The 23,751-nt window shown below is 44.5% G+C and overlaps 1 protein-coding gene across 1 annotated transcript in view; it reads right to left on the bottom strand.

The window, feature by feature from the left end:
* The window catches only part of PITRM1 (pitrilysin metallopeptidase 1), a 354,406-nt gene that overhangs the window by 54,820 nt on the left and 275,835 nt on the right, over positions 1 to 23,751 (bottom strand). The window contains exon 25 of the mRNA XM_086941520.1: positions 11,434 to 11,579. Within this exon, the coding sequence (XP_086797646.1) occupies positions 11,434 to 11,579 (146 nt within the window). The remainder of the gene's footprint in view (positions 1 to 11,433; positions 11,580 to 23,751) is intronic.

Genomic DNA, 23,751 nt, shown 5'->3' on the forward strand with positions numbered 1-23,751 from the left:
AGTTGGCACGGTATAGGATCAGGCTTCATAAAGGCCCTGCAGACCTTATATATAAACCCGATGGCCAAGATAAGAATAAATAGAGGCTATTCATCAGCAGTCAATATCCAGAGAGGCACAAGGCAGGGCGGTCCTTCTCTTCTGCTCTTCGCTTTATATCTTGACCCCTATATACGAAAGTTGGAAAGTAATGAGCAGATTCCACCGTTAGTTCTCAATGGTTGTAGATTTAAGTCATTAGCTTACGCGGACGATGTCGCCATCCTGACCGCAGAACCTACAGTTGCCATTAGGGCAATAGAAGATGAAGCTGAGAGATTTGGTCAGTTTTCAGGATACAGTTTGAACATTACTAAAACTCAGATTGTCAAAAACCAGTGGGTAATATGTAATGATGACAGAGTGACGGGTATGGCAACTTTCTTAGGGGTACAAATTACAGCAGAAATAGATAAGATTGTTAAAAAGAATATGGATCCTTTGATAGCTCAAGTTAAAAGAGATCTGGAAAAAATGAACAATTTGCACTTGTCAATGGTAGGCTGTACAAATATTATCAAAATGATGATTTTACCTAAATTTTTGTATGTGTTTAGGGCTGTACCCTTGTTGATTGAAGCCAGCTGGTTCAATGGTATAGAGGCCATATGTAATAGGTTTATCTGGGCACACGGTAAGACCCGGAGGGCCTATAGGTATATGACACTTCCTAGGGAAAAAGGGGGTTGGGGTGCACCAGATTTCCGTTTATATTATATGGCTACGGTTTTGCAATATATACAAGGACTTATTGGAGGTAATGTTGACGATGTAAGAATGCATAATATGTCTACTGAGGTCTATGCTGTTGCATTAGGGGTAAATGCTCATAATTGTTTTTTAAAATGTATAGATTATAGTTACTTTAAGAGAACCAGGTTTAAAACGGTTAAGGCGGCAGTCACGGTATGGAATGCTTTCTTAAAGAAAGTCAAGATGGGGAGGTATAATAGGTATGTCTCTCTGATCAACAACAGCTCACTCCCAGAGGAAATATTTGCCGATCACACAATGGCAGAGTGGGCTTTAAGGGGGATCACGCAAATAGGCGATCTATTTTCACAGGATGGTTTTAAGCAATTCTCAGATCTAAGAGACACATATGGTATACATAACAGGCTTTTTTTCCAAGTACTTGCAGATTAGAAGTTTTTTTAAAAATAAAGTGGGAGGTCCAGCATGCTTTAATAAAATAGAAATAATGGAGAAAATAAAGCTGATGGGGGATCGCACAATTAAGTCCTTTTACGCAACTTTGTTGAAAGAAAAGCAGGACGACGTAGACAAATGCAGTAAGAAATGGGCGGACAAATTAGGAGTTGAAAGTAACTTGTTTTACGATTCTTTGAATTTAGGATGTACAATATTATGTGCAGCCCTGTTGCAGTCTCAGCATTACAAAACACTATATTTTTAGTATTACACGCCTGCAAGAATTGCAAAATGGGGTGGGAATACAGGAATTAATTGCCCCCGATGCAATGCGCTGGAAGCAGATAGTATACACATCTTTGCAACATGTCCCCAATTACAAACATTGATTAATGAGATTGAGGGGTTTTTGGCAAGGTCTTTGGGCATTGTGATTTCTCTTACACCAGCTTGGATTATGTTAGGTGTGTCTGAACAGGAGCAGGATCAGTATGCTGAATTTTTGTTTGTAATAATGGCTGTTTATAGACTGACAATAGCTAGGGCTTGGCTAGATAAAAATCCTCCGAAACTGCAATGTTGGTTGGCAAATACTCTGTATGCATATAATATAGAGGAAAACATTTATGCTCCAAAAGGGAGGAGAGGAAGACGTCTGGGGAGAAGAATTTGGGAGCCATTATGTAAATGGAAAGAGTTGCAAAGAAAGGACAATTAGGCATGGGGTTGAGAAGACTTGGTATTCATTGTTATTGTTTGCGTTAGACTCCCCTGTATGTATAAAAGAAGTTGTTAAATTCAATTTGGTTGAAATTATTATTGGTTTGGCATTAGTCAAGGATGGAACTTATATACTAGAATTCAAAAAATATTGTAATTGATAAAATGTACTAAGTGTAAGTTTAAATGTGCTCTTTTTTGATGAAGAAAAAAAAAAATGAAATTGTTTTGGACAACAACCATGATGGAAAAAATGCTGAAAATGATAACATTGACTTTATGGATGAGTCTCTGGACCTTGAATTACTTAAGTGTGTGGAATCAATGGAAACATAGAATGTAAATGAAGAGATTCCAGACAACATTTTATTAGAAGTTTTATTAAATTATGAAAAAGAATCAGAAGAATAAATTTATATTTAATAAATCAAAAATTGTTCGAGCCATTATTCATTTTTATATGTAATTCATCAAGTAGATCAAAAATGTTTAACATATAAAGTGAGACTTATAGTATACTGTGCAACTTTATTGTGTTACATAGAAAGTTTGCTCATAGTTACTTCCTTTCTCCCACTATATTATCTCCAATGTGTATTTAACATCTATTTATCATCTCCTGCCTCCATGTTGTTTCTGCTTTCCTGACAGACAATGTTATGAATTCCATATACCACAATAACTTCTGTAACAACATGCAAGATATCTACAAAGGAAACTGTATATTAAAATATATACTCTGCATTGATACCTACATGTTGGTACTTAAATAAAAAAAAAATACAACAAAAAGAACAATTAATAAACATACAATTTTTAAAAGTGATTCTTTTTTCCCCAATAGTACGCTCTCAGGAGCGCTCCCAGGAGCGCTCCACGGTGCGCGTACCGGGCGCTCCCCCCGCGAAAATCCCCATATCAAACCTAGGGGGTCAGGGGGGGTCTACCCTGCCCCCTTATGGTCAATTCCCCCCTTTGTTTTTGCCACGTCTTGTGTTTCGATTTTACCGAGACACAAGATGGCGGCCGCTCCGGACTGTTTAGAATGTTTACAGACACCCGAGAGCCAATCAGCTTTCTGCGCGCAAGTCGCGTGGTGCGCTCCCCGGTGCGCGTACCGGGGCGCTGCCATAGATATATATATTTTTTTGAACCTAAATTACTCAAAATCCACTGGAGCACATATCTTGAGACATAGCAAAGGCACATCGGGCTACCAGTCCCTACAATTTTGCCAAGTTTGGTGTAAATCCATTCAGCCGTTCCGGCTAAAAGTGAAATCGACCGCCCTATGGAAATTAACATGGGGAAAACGCGTTTTGGGACCCCCCTTTTATCTCGGTCCCCGCTTGACGAATCCCCCCAAACTTTCAGGGAAGGACCGATGCTCCGCGAGGCCATTTTGAGGACATTTTCACTCAGATTCGTCAACCGGCGCCAAAGTTATTCCAAATAGAATTTTGAGATTTAACATTGAAAAAAATCCTAACTGTAACTACCTACTGGCGACCGCCAGTAGGATATATATATATATATATATATATATATATATATATATATATATATATATATATATATATATATATATATATATATATAGATAATATGCATATACATATGCAGCCCAAAATAACCATACTAGTCTCAAAAGACTGCCCCCAAATGCCTGAAAAATCTTTACATTTGTTAAATAAAGACATATAAATTACATTATATGAAAATGCAAAGAAGAAAGCACTGCCTTTGTTGACTTTGAAACACACAACCTTTATTTTCAAAGGTAAAACAGGCAGGATCATAGAGGCAGCTTTAGCCTAGATAGGCTGCATTGTAACAATAGGAAAAAAACTGGCGCCATGCCTTTAAAACCTCTATGAGCCTCCAGGCTCCCATCATGCACCACAGGTGACAGTTAGGTCAGTTCTTTTGGACGGCGTATAACAGTGTAATCACAGCATGGGTAATGTGTAAAATAGCCAGTTCTGGTATTCGTCCGGGGAGGAGGGTGGGTGTGCTTATGACTGATGAGTATACCCCTGGAAGAGAACTAGGATTACAGGTAAGTAACTAATCCTTCTCTTCCAGGGGATACCCATCAATAGTCATAAGCACTGAATAGAGTAGCAAGCCCATCCCATACCCTGCGGACGAATACCAGACTCTTTAGACAGCACACTACTATATGAATTACCCGAACAAATTCCTCAGGGATGCCTGACCAACTTTGGCATCCGCCTGAGTATCAAAATCAAGACAGTAATGGCGGGCAAATGTGTGAACCGACCGCCACGTAGCTGCCGCTGCCTTACAAATTTCATGCACAGGAACATTTTAAAGCATTGCTATAGTAGCAGCCTTTCCTCTAGTGGAGTGCGCTCTCTGTCTACCCGGGAGCTGCGTTCGTGCCAACTGATAACATAATAAAATGCATGACACAATCCATCTAGAAATGGACCTCTTAGAAGCAGGCAAGCCGGTATTCAGAGGACCGTAGTTCACAAACAGATGATCAGTTTTTCTGACACTCTTAGTTTTATCAAGGTAAAACTTCAAAACTCTTTTCAAATCCAAAGAGTGCAGAGCTTTTTCTGCTGAAGAGCTCGGATTAGCAAAAAACGTAGGTAGTGTCACTGATTGATTTATGTGAAAATCTGAGATTACCTTAGGAAGACATCTTGGATGAGTCCGAAGCACCACTCTATTCGCATGGAAAACGAGATAGGGTTCTGTTGCACAAAAAGCCTGAATCTCACTCACCCTGCGCGCAGAAGTGATAGCTACAAGGAAAGACACCTTCCACGACAGATGTTGAAGAGAAGCTTTATGTATAGGTTCGAATGGGGGACCCATCAACTTAGACAAAACCACATTAAGCTCCCAAGGAGGTGAGGGGGCCCTCACGGGAGGATACACCTTCCTGAGACCCTCTAGAAAATCCTTCACAACTGGCATTTGAAAGAAAGAAACCTGAGTAGGAGACTTTCAATATGCTGTTATTGCTGCCAGATGGACCTTAATAGATGAATACTGCAAACCTGCTTTGGCCAAAGAAAGTAAGTATGGTAACAGTACCTGTTCCTGACCTCAAATCGGGTCATGACCTTCAGCAGCACACCACGTGAAAAATCGCTTTCACTTGAAAGCATATGTATTTCTTGTAGAAGCTCTCCTTGCCTCTTAAAATGTACATACAGTCCTGAGAGAGACCTAGATGACCATACTGGACGAACTCAGGTACCATACTGCTAGCTTCAGGGACGGCAGGTTGGGATGGAACACCCTGCCGTTCTCTCTCGTCAGCAGATCCGGACAGCAAGGAAGCCTCTTGTGCGGCACTTTGCAGAGATACAGGAGATCCGGGTACCACCATTGGCGAGGCCAATCCGGAGCTAGCAGAATCATGTCTGTCTTGGACTTGTACAGTTTCTTGATCACCAAGGGAATGAGTGGAATCGGTGGAAAAGCGTAGAGTAATGTCTCTGACCAGTCTATCCACAGAGCATTCCCCTTGGATCCTCGTTGAGGGTACCTGGACGCGAAGACGCAGCATTTTGCGTTTTCGGCGTCCGCAAAGAGATCAATTTCTGGTAACCCCAGGTTTGGAAGACATCTCTTATTACTTCGTCTTTTAAGACCCAGTCGTGTGCTTCTGCGAAGTGTCTGCTTAGGTCGTCTGCTTGGATGTTGAGAACACCGGGCAGATGGACAGCTGAAATTTTCATACCCCGAGCCAGAAGCCACTTCCAGATTGCTTGTGCTTCCAGCGACAGGGGTCTGGATCTCGTTCCGCCCTGCTTTTTCAGATAGTACATCGTTGTTGTATTGTCCGTCTGAACAAGCAGAGAGGTTGTCTTGAGCACAGGGAAGAAAGCCTTGAGAGCTAGATGGACAGCTCTGAGCTCCAACATGTTGATGTGATACAACTTTTCTTTCTCCGACCACACTCCTTGAACTTGAAGTGACTCCAGATGGGCACCCCAACCCTGCAGGAACGCATCTGTCATCAGGGATCGTTTGGGCATGTCCTCCTGAAAAGGTACTCCCACACCAGATGATTCCGCTGCATCCACCATTGAATGGAGATCCGCACCGACAGAGGTAGTGACAGTTTGTCTTCCCAACAGTTTGAAAACTGGGACCACTGATCCTCCAGCGACTGCTGCAGAGGTCTCATGTGCAGCCTGGCGTTTGGAACGAGGAAAATGCAAGACGCCATGGACCCTAGCAGCGACTAAATCTGTCTGGCCGTTGGTCGAAGAGTCTTTAACATTGTTTGACACTTGAGGAGAATGGAGGATAGTCTCTCCTCCGAAGGATGCGCTTTTGCGTCCTTTGAATCCAGAAGTGCACCCAGATAGTGAACCCTCTGCGTGGGATTGAGGATAGACTTTTTGAAGTTCACGTGCAGACCTAGTCTTCGCAACTGATGAATACAGAACGTGAGATGCTGCTGAAGTAGAACTGGAGAGGCACTCTTTAGCAGCCAATTGTCTAGATAGGGATAGACAAAAATATGTCTCTTCCTTATGAAAGCCGCTACGACTGCCATGCACTTTGAAAAGGTGCGAGGAGCTGACTTTAGCCCGAAGAGCAAGACTGCGAACTGGTAATGACTGGTTTGTATGCAGAACCTTAGAAACTTCCGATGCTTTGGGGCAATGGGGATGTGAAAATACGCATCTTGAAGATCTATGGAGCACATCCAGTCCTTTAGATGCAGAAGTGGAATTATTTGATGTAACACCAGCATTCTGAACTTTTCTCGCCGAATGAACTGATTGAGGCGCCTGAGATCTAGTATGGGCCTGAACTCCTTGTTTGGACCTTTCTTTTGAACTAGAAAGTAACAGGAGTAAATTCCTTGTCGACGTTGTGTCCTTGGGACCTCCTCGATGGCCTTCTTTAGGAGTAACACAGACACCTCCTGCTTCAAAAGGTGAAGTCGATGGAATACAGTCTTTTGAGGAAGAATGGAAGGGGGAGGAGACTTGAATCTGATTGCATATCCATTTTGCACAATATTCAGCACCCATTAGTCGTTTGTGATGTTTTTCCACTCCTCCAGGTAAAAACGCACACTTCCCCCCCACACCGGAGTGGTCAACGGGCTCAGGGGAAGCAAACACTCACTGCTTTTGCTGTTGTTGCTTGTTTCCAGGAGCAGACTGTCTGAATATGCCGCCTCTTCCTCTACCAGGACGACGCTGGGAGAACTGAGATCTTCCTTGATTTTGCTGCGAAGACCATTGAGGGGTTTGAACCCTCTGCTGGCCCTGTCTCCGATCATAAGGACGGTATTTTCTCTTAAAATTGTCCTTTCTCTTTTCGAGACCTACAGCTCTCACAGTATCCAACTCTGGTCTTCATTTTTGACATCTCATCGTCAGCATGAGACCCAAAGAGCGATTTCCCATTAAACGGCAGGTTTAAAATGCGGTGTTGGGCTTCAGGCTTAAGGCCCGTAAGTCTTAGCCAAGCTGAGCGCCTTGCGCAAAGACCATGAGCATAGCCATGCGTAGACAGATCGGAAGCATCTGCAGCTGCGCTAATCACCTGATTAGACACTAGCCCACCTTCATGAAGGATTTCCAGGAAGTCATTCTTTTCTTCTTTGGGAAGTTTTTCAGCAAACCGGGATAAGGAATCCCAAAGTGCGCGGTCATAGCGACCCAACAAAGCGGAGGCGCTGGCGACCTTCATGTAGGAAGCAGAAGTGGCACACATTTTCTTCCCTACCGAATCCATAGTTTTGCTGTCCTTGTCTGGGAGAACAGATGAGGACGTCGCCCCGTTCTGATTTTTACGTGCCGCTGAGACGATGACCGAATCAGGTTGTGGCTCAGATCTTAGAAATAACGGGTCATTGTCTGGAGCCCTATACTTCTTTGCGATTCGGGAGGGAACCGCTCCCAAAGAAACAGGAGTCAAGGACTTATGCTCAGCAGGCTTCAATAGACCTGGAACCAGAGGAAGTAAAGGTCTCGACGATAATCTTTGATGCAATGTCTCGAAGATAACCGTAGTCTTCGCAGTAGAGACAGGCATCTCTATATTAAGTTTTGCTGCTCCACTTCAAAGAACCTCATTAAATGTGATTATGTCATCAATCGGCGATATCCTACTTGGAGGAGTTGACGACAACGGTGAGTAATTTCTCTTCGAATCCGTAGACTTTGTCGAAGATCTCGTATCACGTCTCTTGGATGAACGGTGATGTGAAGACCTCGGAGAAGGTGAAGTCCGCCTTCTCACTGATGGAGATTTCCTCTGCGGAGTACGCTCACCCCTTCCAGGAGACTGGATCACTCGTAAAAGACCTGGATCTTGACGCGGGTCTTTCCGACACCGGTGACCTGGACCTAGACCTTGGAAGGTTGATTCTCCTTATCTTCCAGTCTTAGTTCTCCCAACCATCTTGGAAAGATATTAGCCCCTGTAGGTGAAGGCGCTCTTGAGGGCTCTGGGGAGATTTGTACAATCTTCAGCCCAGGGGAGGAAGAACTTCCAGAAGAAGCCAAAGAAACCGGAGATCGTTCTTTAGAAACCGTTCTAGGCCTCTTAGCTGCAGGAGACCTGGACTGCGGTCTCCTCGACGTCGATCTTTCCAAAGTTGTCCTTCTCGACGGCGACCTCCTCGACGGCGACCTCCTCGACGACGACCTCCTCGACGACGACCTCCTCGACGACGACCTCCTCGACGACGACCTCCTCGACGACGATCTCCTCGACGACGATCTCCTCGATGACGATCTCCTCGACGGAGACACCCTCGGCGTCGACTTTCTCGACGGCGACCTCCTCGACGTAGAGTGTCTCTTAGGTGTTGGCATCATGTGCCTAGACGGCGGCGCTTTTCTCAGCGTTGTGTGCCTCGACGCCATCTGACCTGGGCTCTTCGACGTCAAAACCTCCAATGCCCGGTTCGACTTCGATGTCATAGCGCCTCTCGACGGCGACCTTGACTGATCTTTCGAGCCTCTCGACGGTGAACGTCGACATCGAGTCCCGTCCTCTCGTAGCCGTAGGGGAGCCAGACTTGGATCGCCTACGCTCATGGCGTTTCTCACCTCTCATCGACGACGAATTCTTCTTCGACGGCGACTTCGATGTCGACGGAAGACGTGACGCTGATTTCGACGATTTTTAACATACCGGAACTTTAGAAGAAGATCTGTCCCTCGAAGTTGAAGGGGAACGATGTTTACTCTTCTCCCCTCTTTCCTTACGTTCTTTTTGCTGAGAATAAGGTTTCCTGGAGTGAAAGTCTTCTCTTCCACTCACGGTTTCTCCTCTGTCATGCAGGGACTGAAGCCTGCTCTTCTCTCTCTCTCTTAACACCTTGGCTGCTACTTGAATTTTTTCCCCTGTGCTGGACATTCCAGAACAGGGTGTGGTCGTGACGGAACCATTCCGTCATCAGCACAGCTCAGCCGTGACTGATGACGGAATGGTTCCGTCACAAGCATCGAAGGGGTTAAAGTTCTGTTCGACAACTTGCTGCAATGGTAGCAAAGTTCTGGCTTGTGTGTAGATGGAAGACAAGCCACACAGACCGAATGGGAGTCTGTCTTGGACATTTTTTTACCACAGGCCGGACACTTAATAAATAAGGCCGGCATTGTGACTGAAAAAAAGGCCAAAAAAACCACAAAAAATTGTTGATTTAGTCAGATGACTAAAGACGTCAAGTAAAAACAAAAAATTGAAAGAACTACCAGAAGAAAGTGAAATAATATCACCAACTGGCGAGCTCAATGCTCCAGGATCCTCACAGAAGGATCCGGAAAAAAGTACTGACCTGTCACCTGTGGTGCATGATGGGAGCCTGGAGGCTCATAGAGGTCTTAAAGGCACGGCGCCAGTTTTTTTCCTATTGTTACAATGCAGCCTATCTAGGCTAAAGCTGCCTCTATGATCCTGCCTGTTTTACCTTTGAAAATAAAGGTTGTGTGTTTCAAAGTCAACAAAGGCAGTGCTTTCTTCTTTGCATTTTCATATAATGTAATTTATATGTCTTTATGTAACAAATGTAAAGATTTTTCAGGCATTTGGGGGCAGTCTTTTGAGCCTAGTATGGTTATTTTGGGCTGCATATGTATATATATATATATATATATATATATATATCCAACACACAAGAAGCCCATTTAGGAGAGCCCACTCAGATAGCAGGAATTTCGTTTTTATTGGGAAGTTGCAGCACACTGAATGCAAGTCTGTTCCAAAAGAAATTGAGCAGCCTGACGCGTTTCATGCTTCACACAGCATTTCCTCAGAGGCTAGAGTCCTTGTTAAGTGAAGCACACGGCATTACTGAAATAGTCTCACCAGCTGCCCCAGTGGGCGTTGGCTCTCAATTAGCCTGCTGGTTGTTGTAGTGCCGTCCATAATACCCCAGTGAGTTGCTTGCACTTATCAAAATTTGGACAGTCCCGGTTGGGGAAGAGCCCTACCACATGGAAGTGGTCCAAGCTGCAGTCACATGGCATACAGCAGGATTTGTCAGACAAGGTCGTTTTTCAGGATGTTATTTGCAGCGCAGAAGCAGATTGAACATTTTCCAGACCCACTCGGGTTTAACTTTGAAAGCATTATTTCACTCTGGGAGCAGCTCACTGGAGCGTGATTTATTGAAACTACTAGCACCATCAGGCTCTGGGGGCGCCCACGCCCACTGGAGCAGGTGCTAATCATTTAAAGACTCTGAAAGCTCCACACAGAGTTTGCAGAAGCCTCTGAAGAAATGCTCAGGGGAGCATGAAACGCGTCAGGCTTGTGAATTGAACCTACCTGAATGCTGGCTCTTCTAAATGGGGCAACCTTTTGTTGGAGATATATATATATATACACATATTATTGGCTATTGCTCCGGGGTCCCGCACGAGGGCGGGACTGCTCAGTGCTTATGACTATTGATGAGTATCCCCTGGAAGAGAACTATTGTTTCCTCCCTGTCCTTTTGTCATGCTGCAGTGGGACCATACCGTGATCGTCACATATGTGATGTGCATTCCCTTTGAGCAGCTTCACAGCTGCCCTTTGCAGCTTCGTACCTTCAAGACTGTGTTCCTCATAGCCAGAACATCGGCCTGGTGGGTTTGAGTGAGTGAGAGTGCCTGTTGTTAATATGCTTTGTATTTCCATAGGATTAATCCATTTATAGGTCTATCATTAAGACTCCTGTGAGGCAGAATGGTAAAATGCTCAAGTGTAAATCACACAATACCCCAGTTTACAGATTTGGGCCATTATGGTCGTATTCATTATATTTACAACCCCATTTGAAAGTAAGGGTTGTTGTAAAATACTTTGGTTGGATAAATAACAATGTTCACACTTCTATATCGAACAATATTTTTTTTAACAAAGCTAAACACTTGAGATGCTAGATCAAAAATCCAAAACTCAACTTGAGCTATGCTGAGCTTTCTAATGAACCGGATCTGTGCAGGTCATTTTCTAAACAATTTTGTATAGGGTGCAGATAAAGTGGTAAAATTAATTAAAAAAGGGAACACATACCTTTATCTGAAGGTGCTATTGGAGAATCAACAGCTGAAAATTCAGAAAGTTTGGCTTCAACAACATCTTGCTGGGTATATGTACCAGCCAGAGCCCAGTTAACTCCTTTCTCAAAAGCAGATAACGTTGATAACGAATTTGGATCCCTAAAGATGAAAATATACAGTAGTTAATAGTATTATGATGGCAACAAAAATCTATATATTGTCCACTTGTACTGCAAAATGCTGTGCAGCTTCAAGGAAACAATGGTAGAGGCCCACCAGCATTTTGCCGAGGGAGTTGTCGGCTCGCAGTCCTGTTGAAGTGTCCTGAGCCTATCTGCCTGCCCATGCATGCGTTTCTATACAACCAATGTACAGTGTAGCATTAGCATCGGCACCACAAGTGCTCTATTATGCCTAAACATGAATTGACTGAAGTATGCATCTTGTAAGTGCTCTGCCCAACCCCGAAGTGACTGTGGAGCCTAGCTCCATGCACAGGCAGAATAACATTCTTCCTGTGTACAGATCTCCTTCTGAGTTACATTGTGCAACTACTTCTCCACTCAGTAACACACAAGGACCAAGGAGAATGAATATTTAGAGAACTAACTGGGCAGCCAATGATAGGCACATTTACAGGAGAACCCTTACGTGGGGAGAGCACTCAAGAGAGGATCACAGCATGTCTGGAAGGCAGGAGTGGATAAGCCAAGCAGATGATTTTGTCCCAAAGTTAGATCGGTGCCTGACACACTGTTGGCCATATACACATACAGAGCAGTGAGCCAGGTGGTGTTTTTTGTGATTATATTGGTGTGCTTCCTGCAGATCCTAAAGTAGGGCACAGAGAGAGCTGGGTGCAAGCTGAGGGGCGAGGAGTAAGTGGTAGACTGCAAGCTTTGGCTACGTATATGGGGTTTGTTGCTGGGACTGCCTGGCAGCTTCATTTGCAATTACAATTAAAGTAGACTTTATTGCTTGCTTATTGAAAACCGCTGAAATGTGTTACAAATTAATAAAATAACATTATATCCAAAGTTTCATATTTGGGTAAGGGCAATACATTCTAAAAAAAGGCATAAAAAAGCAGGTCAATTCACACCTTAACGAATAAGCTGGCCAAATCAATAATAAAGCGCAGTAAATTTGGCTCCGCTACTTACAATGGCCTTATGCTGTAAACATTAAAAGCAGTTATGAGTAAAGTACAATGAATAAGATAATTTAAAAAGGATAGCCTAGAACACTGCAGTAAGGGGTTGTGCTCTGTCTAGACGTCTAATTGCACTGACCAGATGGTATCAGCCAGCACCTGTGAAAATAAAATTCAGAAAAAAGTTCATTCAGGGCCTAGTACCAGGCATGTTAGCAGCCTAATCACCTCCCAGCTCTTCATCTGCATAATTCGAGGCCTCAACCTTTTTTTTAAAAAAATGATGAATAAACTTAACGAGAGCATAGTTTAGAATGGTATTGTATGGATCAAAGCAGGCCAGCACTGCTTACCTGCAGAACTTTGTGCCCCGGTAACCCACCTACTTCATAACAGCTCCTATCTGTCCTCCAAAAGGGTGGGGCACAGGCACAGTACATGTACTATGTCCTCTTTTTGCGAGTTACAAAGCCGACACATTGCCTGTTCTCCATCCCTTTTGTACGCCGGATAATGAGTAGGGATCGGGATTACCCTTATTCTTCATTTAATAAACTGTGCCTTTGACCAGTCGGTGTAAAGTTAGCTTAGGTAGAACTGTGGTTTCAGATGTTTAAAGGTGTGCAATATCACCCAGCCATGTTTACGTAGAGAGAGGCAGACCTGGTCCTCTATTAGAGAAAACTGATTTTGTGCTGATTGTTGCCACCCTTTTGAATTCCTAATGGCCAGGGCACGAGTCCTAAAAAGAGAAGTGGGGGGATGCGTCATGAAAGGTGCGCTCCGATCTCGTCCTAGAGAAGCCAGAGTGAAGTCCAGCTGTTTGGCAGGGGGGACGGCGTCCACCCGGTAAAATAAGTGGGGGGGACGCCGTCCACCCGCGTGGTACCCCGACTCGAGCCCTGCTAATGGCTGATGGTTAAGGCCCAAATGTTTGTTAAACCAATCGTGCTCAGAGCTTAAGACAGAAGGATACATGCCTGCCGTCCTTTGTGTTTTTTATTCAGTTCATAAATGGCAGCCCAGAGTGCCTTCTTTTGCAGCTCTACGCTTGTGACAGCTTAACGCAAAGGATGCTTTCCGTGCCAATGTCTGCCTGCTTATGCCAAATTTCAATCTTATTTGAGCTGGTGATGTAGGAGAGGGAAGCTGAAAAATGGTTCTATAAATCTTCAGCCTTCTGTGGAGTCGCACTGTCCTGCCCAGTCCCATAGACTGCGGTCAGGAGAATCTTTGATAGGCCACCTGAAGGATAGGTGTCAGCGTAGGTCCTTCCAGCTTTGTGTATACAGATCTGAGAGCGAATGATAGTGCAATGCTTTTCTTCTTTACTTCATTCACCTCGTTCCTGTACATACCACAGTCGTTAAAATTGACTCCAAGGTACTTGAAGCATATGGTTGCCCCTAGTTTCTCCTGCTATAGAGAATACGTCGGCTTTTGAGTTCTAGCAGCTTGGGCCACAAGAATCTTAGTTTTCTTCTTATTGATCAACAGGCCGTTCACAATTGAAAAAGCAGAAGTGGCGTCCAAAAGGCTTTGCAAGCTTACCTTGGCTTTGCTGATAAGAACCGGATTGTCTGTGTACAGTAGGTTTGAAAGATGAAAAACCCCAATTTGGGCAAATTAAAGCTAACAGAGTTCAGAGCCGGGGTCAGGTCAGATACAAACAGGTTGAATAATGTAGGTGTAAAGACAGCACATCAACAACATATTTAGCATAATCTTCAATTAAAGCTACCAAGTGATCATTCCTACGTATCCAGTTGGCGTCTCCCCATGAAGATAGGGGCAGCTATCGAACCATGCAATAAGAGGGGATGCAGTTCTGCTGCAATATGGTTGAGAAGAGCGGAGCTAAATTGGGTGGCCCAGAATATTGGGATCTTCCTTATAAATAGCTGGGGGAATACCTCCTGGGCCTGGTGCCCTTTCTCAGAAGCCTTTGGCAATTTGTTTCTAGACTAGAGCATTTGTGATAAAACACCAGGGAGTAACCAGACACAAGGCAGCTTGATGACATCACAGCACCGCACCTCTTCTATAAACACTACCAATGTCATCAGTGTCACCTTCCACACTCCCGAGAGTGCTGTTTGTTTCAATCTAGTACATTGGGAAGATTCTAAATTAAAACTCGACAGATATATATATATATATATATCTCAAAGAGCACCAATGTACAAAGAAAAGTATCCCTTTTGAGTTCGGATAAAATTAGTCCTAACACTTTTCTACGAAATATTGATAATAGATGGGATTAAGTACCTCCTGTCGGATATTATAAGAATATTACAAGTCACCGAGGAGTTTGTGGTCATAGAGAGGAAAGAGGTCTAGAGCAGAGTTCCATTATAATGCTATGAAACTCGATGGTGACTTGCAATATCCTTATATGTACGGCAGGGGATACTTTGTTCTTTTTATTACAAGGTCACACCATTGCTCTTTTAACAAACCACTTAGATCCTTGGCGCGTTATCTTTTCAAAAGAAATAGATAAGCTTCCAAGCATGAAAGTAGAATTTTTAGAGCAAAGTTGAACACACCAAAAAGCAGTTGGATATCTGTTGCAAAAAGAAAAAAAGAATCAGTTTCAAACAAGTCATACAAAAAAAACGCTGTGGCTACGAATGTGTAGAAATATGCACAGACTGTATATTCATTATAATTTCCTACACCATGCAAAAAAATAACACGTTACGATGATCATCTCCTTTTTGCTGTTCACCCAGAAAAGAAAAGCTGAAGAGAAAAACAGTTCTATTTTCCTCTTTAAACAGTGGCTGCACTCATAAACTGTAATAAAATAGTACATTTGAGTAGGTAACTAAAGAGGCCACAAGTCACCTGTAATAAAGAAATTAGAGACTGGCTTTTCTACAGGGATTGCAGTCTTTGCCACTAGATAAACTGATATCTCATTAGAGATTTCTCAAAGTTCTTAAGGGGGCAAATATGCTTCAGGTCTATTTGCATACCCACGCACAGGCTCCTCCTATGAACGCTTGCTGTATCCAAACTTTGAGAGGGAGATCAAGCAGCCTAGTGCAGAGTCAAATGGTTCCCAATAAACACCGACTCACTGCATGCAACCCGCCATGTAGGTTTGAAACTGCAAGTGTCCCTCAATGTACTGACTGCAAAACACCAAAGCATTAAATTGTCATATTGTGCAGCAAAAAGCATAGGAGGTGCACCAACCCCCCCCCCCTTCCCACACTCTGTCGTCTGCAACCCTCTTCCCATGAACTGCAAATGGTTTGGGAGCTCAAAGACACTGCAAACGTCCGGACTTTACCTTTGCGAAGCGTAGAAAAGGAGGTACATAGGAAAGTGACGTTTTTTCTGGGCTTCTCAAATATACTGTGTGGGCCAGGGACTGAGATCAGTCTGGTTAAGACTGAAATATGCTTCTGGCTAACTAAGCACGTTGCAAAGAAGTGGGGGCATGGGATGATTCACAGAAGGGCAAGTGTTGCTTCTTGGGAACCAAGACAGTAGCCAGTTGAGGGGCTGGTGCAGGACGAGACAAAGCAAACCAAGTGCTTACATTTAGTAACTTGTTTGCTGGTAGATACTCGAACCACACATTCCTCACCATCTTTATATCCCCAGGCACCAGAAGGAATCTGGAAATCTAAAAAAAAACTGTGTGCATGTGTGCCAGCAGATGCTGCAGTGAGACTGTCCATAGACCCGGTTCTGCTCTGGAAGCGACGAGCGGAGCCGCATGCATGCGCAACCAAAGAGTGGTCATGTTAATTTTTTCAGAAGCCTATCCACGCTCTCAGATGTGGAGCCCATCAGCAAACTAAAAGAACGAGCATGCAGATTTCTAAACGGTTGCTTTCCATCTACCAAGGCCACAATTTCACAGAACTAGGAGGTGGAATGGTGGTGAGGAACAGATAGATTGTCTACCAGAAAGAGAATTACTGAATGCAAATCACTTATTCTTCTGTGTCATCATTTTTTATTGGACTCTGATGGATACTTCTAACCCCAGGTTCCTCTTCGTGTGAACATATGGATTTAAGAAAAGCATCAAAATAGGTGATAAAGGTTGGCTGATCGAGCAGGCATAGAAAGGTCAATAGGGATGAAAGAGAACCCAGAACTGTCACCATTGCAGGGCCTTGCTGGGCTAAGAAGAAACAAAACTACAATACGTCATGCACCCACCCGCAAATACTGTATGTCACAGGAGGATTATCTATCAAAATTCTCCAAGCGTCCCATGTAAACAGTTTTGGTGGAGGGATGCTTGGCTGCCAGAAAAACACCTACTACTTTGGGAGGAAGATCGAGTGCCATCAACTGTCGCTGTTCAAATTCCATGCATGAAGATGTAGGTTGTGCAGGCTTGGATGCAGGACCCGGCCCTGTGGCTGCGACAGGAGGACATGTTCTTATGGCCAGAAATCTGGGACCCTGTGAGACGGAGACTCGGACCCCCCTACCCTGCGAACGCCCCCACACACCTGTGTCACCTTCCTTCCCGCCGGGACTGCAGCCCCACGAATACTTCCCCATGACAATAACGAGCATAGGAGCTGCCACCATGTCCAACGGAACTCCGCCTTCCTCTCTCTTGCAGGAGCCAATCAGAGACCTTCGATCACAGGAAGTACAACCCTCTAACCCCGGAAGTTCCACCCCTGTGGCAGCGTCAGAACAGGTAAAAGCCGAGACTGGGCAGAAGACCGAGGTTGGAGTATCGTGGCAGGACACTCGAACTGGAGCTGGAGACGGAGACGAGGCGACCGAAGAAGACGTGTGGACGGAGGATTGGTGGAGACCCGAGGAGGTGGCTGAAGAGCGGCCGTGACTCAGCGGAGAGTCACGGCGGACCGTGTGAGTACCGTAATTCCACCTCAGAGCTCGCTAGGTGCTCATTGTAGATACTGTGTACATATCTTCTCCCATAGGCACAAACGTACGCTTAGTCTCACTGTATATTAGTTGTATAGCACTTCACTGTGTGGAATCTCTTCCCCTCACGACCTCACTCTACTCGCTCTCGTCCCCTACCTCCCTTCCGGACACCCCCCCCCCCCCTTTCCTCACGGTCATTCCTTTCTCTCCTTCACTACCCGGGTGACGGTGGAAGCATTGTATAGAGATCCCGGCCAGACTAACAGGTCTTTTCTGTCTCTTATTGCCCTCCGAGGTACCTCCCCAACGCCGGACCCGCCAGACGAACCTGAAGAAAAGAACTGGAACCAAGCCCTGAAGCAGAACTCGGACACCTTATCTGGACTTTATTCTTTTGGCCCCGCATCTTGTTTTATACCTTGTATCTGAATAAACAACAACATCGCCCACTATATCCGGCTCCTTGCCTACTTTTCCAGCCTGCAGTACGCCCACCATCACAGACCCACACTCTCCTCGTTCAGGATGATGCCACTAGGATGACTTAGACCCGATATTCCTTGATCTTTTTAAAAAAAAATCTGGATTGGGGCAGAAAGGCATACTGTAGCCCTGAGCCACAGCTCAGAAGACCTCTCCAAGGTAGAACTGCCTTGGGAACCCCAAAGCTCAAAACCTTGAACACTGTGCATTCTTTGAGGTGGCGAACAGATTGAGCCTGGGTTTTCCGCCATTGTTGGAAGATGTCCAATGCCACCTCCGAGTCTAACTGGCATTCATGATCTACTAGCCAAGATCGGTTGAGTTTGTCTGCCTGGGAGTTTAAAGATCCTTTCAGGTCCTGGGCAACCAAGGGAAATGCCCTGAGCATTCAGCCATGTCCAATCTTTTGTTGCCAGGTGTAAAAAGCATGTTTCCAATTGCAAAGGGTCCAATTCACCTAATCAGGCTGTTTTTAGGTCTCGCCTGTCGATGCGCATGCGCATCGAGCTTGCGAGACTATGGGGGCTTAAACAGTCTTTAACCAACTTGCAAGGAATCGTGGCGATTCCTTGCAGTGCCCGTGAAATTTAAGCTCAATGCGCATGCGCATTGAGCTTAAAAGCACGTGCACATGCCCCCAGCCGCCTGCCTTGCATGTATTTTCCCTCAGGCGCACTCCTCCCACACCCCCGCTCTGCCCCCTCCCCTGCCTGCCGTGTCGCATTTCGAATCGCCGTCTGTTCCCTCAGTCGCACTCCAGGCCCCTGCTGCTTTCACACCCTCTCCCCGCTCCGCCCCCTCCTCTGCCCGCCGTGTCGCATTTCTCCTCCCCCCTCCCCTTCTTTGCCTTCCCTCCGTCTTGTTTTTTTTTTTACCCGCTCCGCCCCCTCCCTTTTCCCCGGAGTCACTGACCAGAGGACTCTTCACCATGTCTTCACCTCTATGAACAAGGTACTGTTTTAAAAAATATATTTTACGGCACTGCTTGTTTGGTGTTTTATTTTCGTTTAACCACAAGCTGTAAAGTTCTTCAAGCACCACTTTAAAGCACTTTATTTTGCCTGTAATTGCAAGTACCTACTTTATGTAGGTGGTAAAACTGATTGCAGAGCTTCACTTACAAATGACGAATCCCTACTGTTGGATACAACAACACAATTTTCCCGTTTTTTTTTTCTTCTGCGCCGACTTCTAATTAAATCTGTAAAGGACAATTTGACCACAATATGTCTTGGCTCAAGCTGCACGTTGTTAATAGGAAGACTGTGTGCCTTATTACAAAAGGAAGCAAGGAAATCCCAGATTTCTACATAAACTGTGACTGGTCTCCATGATTACATATCTTTCTTTTGAACCCGCTTGATGTGCTTCTTACCCTGGCGATCGTGCGTTTGCATTTTTTCCATGCGCTCCTGAGAAGGGACTTCCCTCCCTAGTCCTTCCACCGTTGTTTCTCTTTTTGTTGAACTCTGCTTAAAAAGCAAGCAGAGGCTTTGCTACAGGAAATGACAGTTGTTGCCACAGAAATCCCGCTCTGAACGGGACTTCGCGCTTAATTGTTTCGTAGCGGGGAGCAGGAAGGCAGAGGATGCCAAGAAATCCTCTTATCAACGTAGATGTGATTGGAGAGCCAGGCCTGCTAGCTGGAGGCCACTCCCTTGGCCTCGCCATCACGGCTGCTTGCTTAATTAAGATTGCGTCATTCTGAAGGTATGTCGCACGCAGACAATACAGAACAGCAGTTTTTGTTAAACTACAACTTCCCCTCTTGGTACCGAAAAACGAAATCGCTATGTTTAGTTCACTTTTTGTCTCGACAGCAGAATGACTCAAGTGGCTAATGGGCCATACCAATACGACATGATGGCTTGTCCAGGGAGATGGAGATGAATGTATAATCTCTAGTTAACTTGTGGAATTTATATTTCCTCAATGAATCTCAATCCTTACTGGCCGCACGGAGGAGGTTAGGGTATTGAACATAGTTCTGATGTTACCCGGATAACTTTACATTTTGATGTCTTGGTGAGGTGTGGGAAGGAGATATAGGGCAGTATTTGTCTAGCACCGTGGTATTTATTGGCTGTAGACTCTTCAGTAAGGTTAAATTATTGCAATTGACAGGAGAACGTGTCATCGGCCCTGGAAAAGTGTTTGTATGTCTGGTCCATGAGGATAGATGCACATTTTGAGAATCATATTCTGCTCAAACCTGCATGCATTTTGTAAGATTACATTTTAAGTTCTTGTTTCAAAACGTCGTATACAACCATGAGCTTGATGTCCTGTTACTGGTGATGTCTTCAGGACCATAAGATCTAATGCTGTTGTCTAGGGTGGAGATGGCCTATCCTCGGGTATGCTAGAGCTGTACAGCATCTTCACTAAATATATTTAATAAACTTTAAGCTATTAGCAATATAAAATAAAATCCATTTTATTTAAGTATTAATTATTAATTTTTTTTAAAGCCATTGATTTTTTTTATATCAATACATATAAGTCACATATAAGTCACGTTAATACAAAACATGTTGCTTTACAAATGCTAGAGGTGTCACATTTACAAAAATTATAACTATTGGCTTTGTAAAGAAGAAAGCTATTAATTTAGCTATTTAGAAAAAACAACACAAATAAAAAACAAAAAAATAAATAACACCTATAGCTCTAACTTTCCTACTGCGAGACCTATTGCATTTCCAATGCTTGTTAATCAGGCAAATGCTTTTTCAAATGTACAAAATGGAAAATGAGATTCAGTAACCTCTTATCGAATCGCAATGTGAATTAGTGATTCATATTTGGAAGGGGCGCGCTTTGGGCATTCCTTCCAAATACCAAATCAATGTATGTATTTCTGCTTTGCGACCAAATTCCGGTGGCAAAACAATACTTTTCCACCATTTTAAAAGTGGTACTTTAAGAACTTTACCACCAATCTGCAAATGGGAAGGACCACACCTCATTGAGAATGTTGAAAACACTATTATTGTTTGTTAGTATTTTTTGAAGAGTAGTCAGTGGTCCTAAGGACCACTGCCTACTCTTGAAAAATGACACTTCAAAGATTCATTTTTTCCTTTTGAAACGCTTCCTGTTTTCCCCTAAGGAAAATGGGTTGCATTTTCATGAAAAAAAGGTTGCTTTATTAAAAAGCAATCACAGACATGGGGGTCTACTGACACCAGCAGGCCACCATCCCTGTGATGGCTGCGATTCCTAATGGGTCGCAAAGTATGACTAACCTCATTATTATTCATGAGGTGGGTCGATTTGCGATGTACTAGGAATTTGCTATAAGAGATAAAAGGTACTTCATGAATTAGGAATACAGATTTCCTAATTGGAATTCAGAAAAAAATCACAATTAAGAAATCTGTGTTTCTGATGTTTGTACATCTGGCCCATAGGGCCAAAGAACCCAAGCCAACCTCGTGACGGTCTCCTGCATGTTAGAAAAATCTACCCTTTCCACCCAGATGATCAGAAGGTCTGTCTTAAGTGCCAAACAAATCACACGAAAAGCCAACAAGTCGATGTGAAGATGGATCTCTGCCGGAAGCCAGAGTTTTTGGATCTACACCACGCCCACATGAATTCCTCCCACATGATGCATCTCTCACAACCTTAGTTCTGGGGTGGGGGTAAGAAGAGGGCTCTTCTGCCAAACCAATGGTGATCTAGAATCCGCCACAGCAGATCCTTCGCAGTCACCTCCCACACCGGGATGGAATTCAAGAGGTTCCCTTGGTGATGGGCCCACTGAGACTACAGATCCAACTGCAAAGCGCACCTGCCATCTGATGTGGTCCATAAGAAGGATGTACAAGGCCAAGAACCCTCAGATACACTCATTGAGACCTGGGGCAAAGGTTGGAAAGTCAGGATCATAGCCCAAATCTCATGGACTTGAAGCTGAGGGAAGGCCTGGAAGAGCACCATATCCAGGATGGCCCTGATAAATAAGAAGTCGTCTAGGTATGGAAAGAATGGTATTCCCAGCCTTCACAGATGAGCTACATCGACCACATCACCAGTGCGAACACCCACTGGTTAGGCCAAAGGAGAGTACCTGAACATAAATGTAAGGTGTAACTGTCTTTTACAAATTGGAGCACTCATTAGTCGGAGGTGATTCTTCTCCACCTGGGGAGGTTAAAGGTGATGGGGCTTTACATTGGTCAACTGCGTGCTGCAGAGGCTGACCTAAAGTGTCTTTGTGGCTAATGCAGGAGGTGGGCTGTGGTTTGGGTAGATCGATGCTCCTGGGAACTGTCAGCCTGCTCCTCTGCCTTTACCTCAAAAGGATTGAGAGGCTGAGTGAACCCAAAGGAGTGTGCAGTGTCTTTGCAGTCCTTTAACCTTTTAAGGGCAGAGTCAACCTGGTCTCTGAAAACACGAGTCACTTCAAAGAGCATGTCCATAAGTGACTGCTGGACGTAACCCGAGAATCATGTGGAGTGGATCCATGCATGGTTCCTAAGCCTCCATTTATTTCGACCGGTCTAGCAGGGATGGTTGGGAAAGATTTAAATGGCAGGTGGAGATCTAAACTACCAGGCTTTTGAGGTGAAGGATGGAGGAGGAGGAAATCAGGGTCCTCTGAGGTCAGCCTGTGCTGCCTTGCAATCTGCAAATTGACTGGAGGGCAAGATCCAGGCTTTGCCCAGGTGTCTGAAAGCGCCTCATTAAAGGGAAGCAGAGGTTCTTGGTTAGTTCCTGGATGGAGAACTTCTTTAAGAACATTAGTCATCACTTCAGTAGTGAATAATGTAAAGTACAGTACTTCGGCTAATCTCCTCAGCACTACTGTGAAGGAGGTAGAAACCTCTGTGGCCACAGTAGGTAATGGTGATTGTAAGACAGTGCCCATGGGTGTATCCATCAAATCTAGGAATAGGTTTTCATCATGGAAACATTACTGGAGTCATCATCAGCTATGTATGGAATCATAATCAGCTGTTCATGGAAGCGATGCAGAAGCATTTCAGGGTCAGAAATAGAGTATTCTTAGTGTCAATGTACGCTGATTGGTGACATTTGGGGTGCTCTTCTAAGAAAGGGCAATCAGCTCCTCCAATGTCGGTGCAGACGTCGATGACTGGGGTTGCGACGTGGGCTCTGGCATAATTATAGGTGCCAACATTGAGCATAGAGTAAGAATTGACCTAAGGGCAAGGCCTAGTGGCACAGTTGGCATCAGGGATGGATCTACTGGTGGAAGACCTATTGTAGGTCACCTTGGATCTGTAGGGCTAAAAGGGGCAGCAGAGGAACCCAGTCATGTATAGAAAATGCAGTCCATGGCCTCCCTGAAGTCTTTTATTTGGGCTTGGACTCCGGTTTCTTCGACTTTTTGCATTAACCAGAAGACTGATTTTGACGTAGACTGGACACTAGATCAGTCTCAGGAGGGGAACCGCATTAGAGCCTTTGACTTCGACTAAGACCTGTCCTTTCTACATGTCTGTTGATGCTCTGCGACATACAACTTGACTATGTGTTTGCAGATGGCCTTAAGATTCATCTTGGCACACATCAACAAGCTATGTTCAGAGCCCAGACACAGAACTCAACAGAGTCAATCTGTAGGAAAGTAGGCTCTGCCACTTTTTGTTGGATGGAATGCTGTTCTTGACTAGTCCGACTGAAATCCTGCTAATCAGGACCCCAGGCTATATGCTTTCTGCCTAAACTGTTATGCTTTGTACTTGGGTACACCCAAGATTTAATACAGGGGTACCCTTGCCAGTCCCTACTATATGGTGACCAGGTACCCAGGTCATTGGTAGCCCAGAGGTCTTCCATGGGCCG

Source organism: Lissotriton vulgaris, chromosome 10 (genome assembly GCF_964263255.1).
Source record: "Lissotriton vulgaris chromosome 10, aLisVul1.2, whole genome shotgun sequence".
Taxonomy (NCBI): domain Eukaryota; kingdom Metazoa; phylum Chordata; class Amphibia; order Caudata; family Salamandridae; genus Lissotriton; species Lissotriton vulgaris.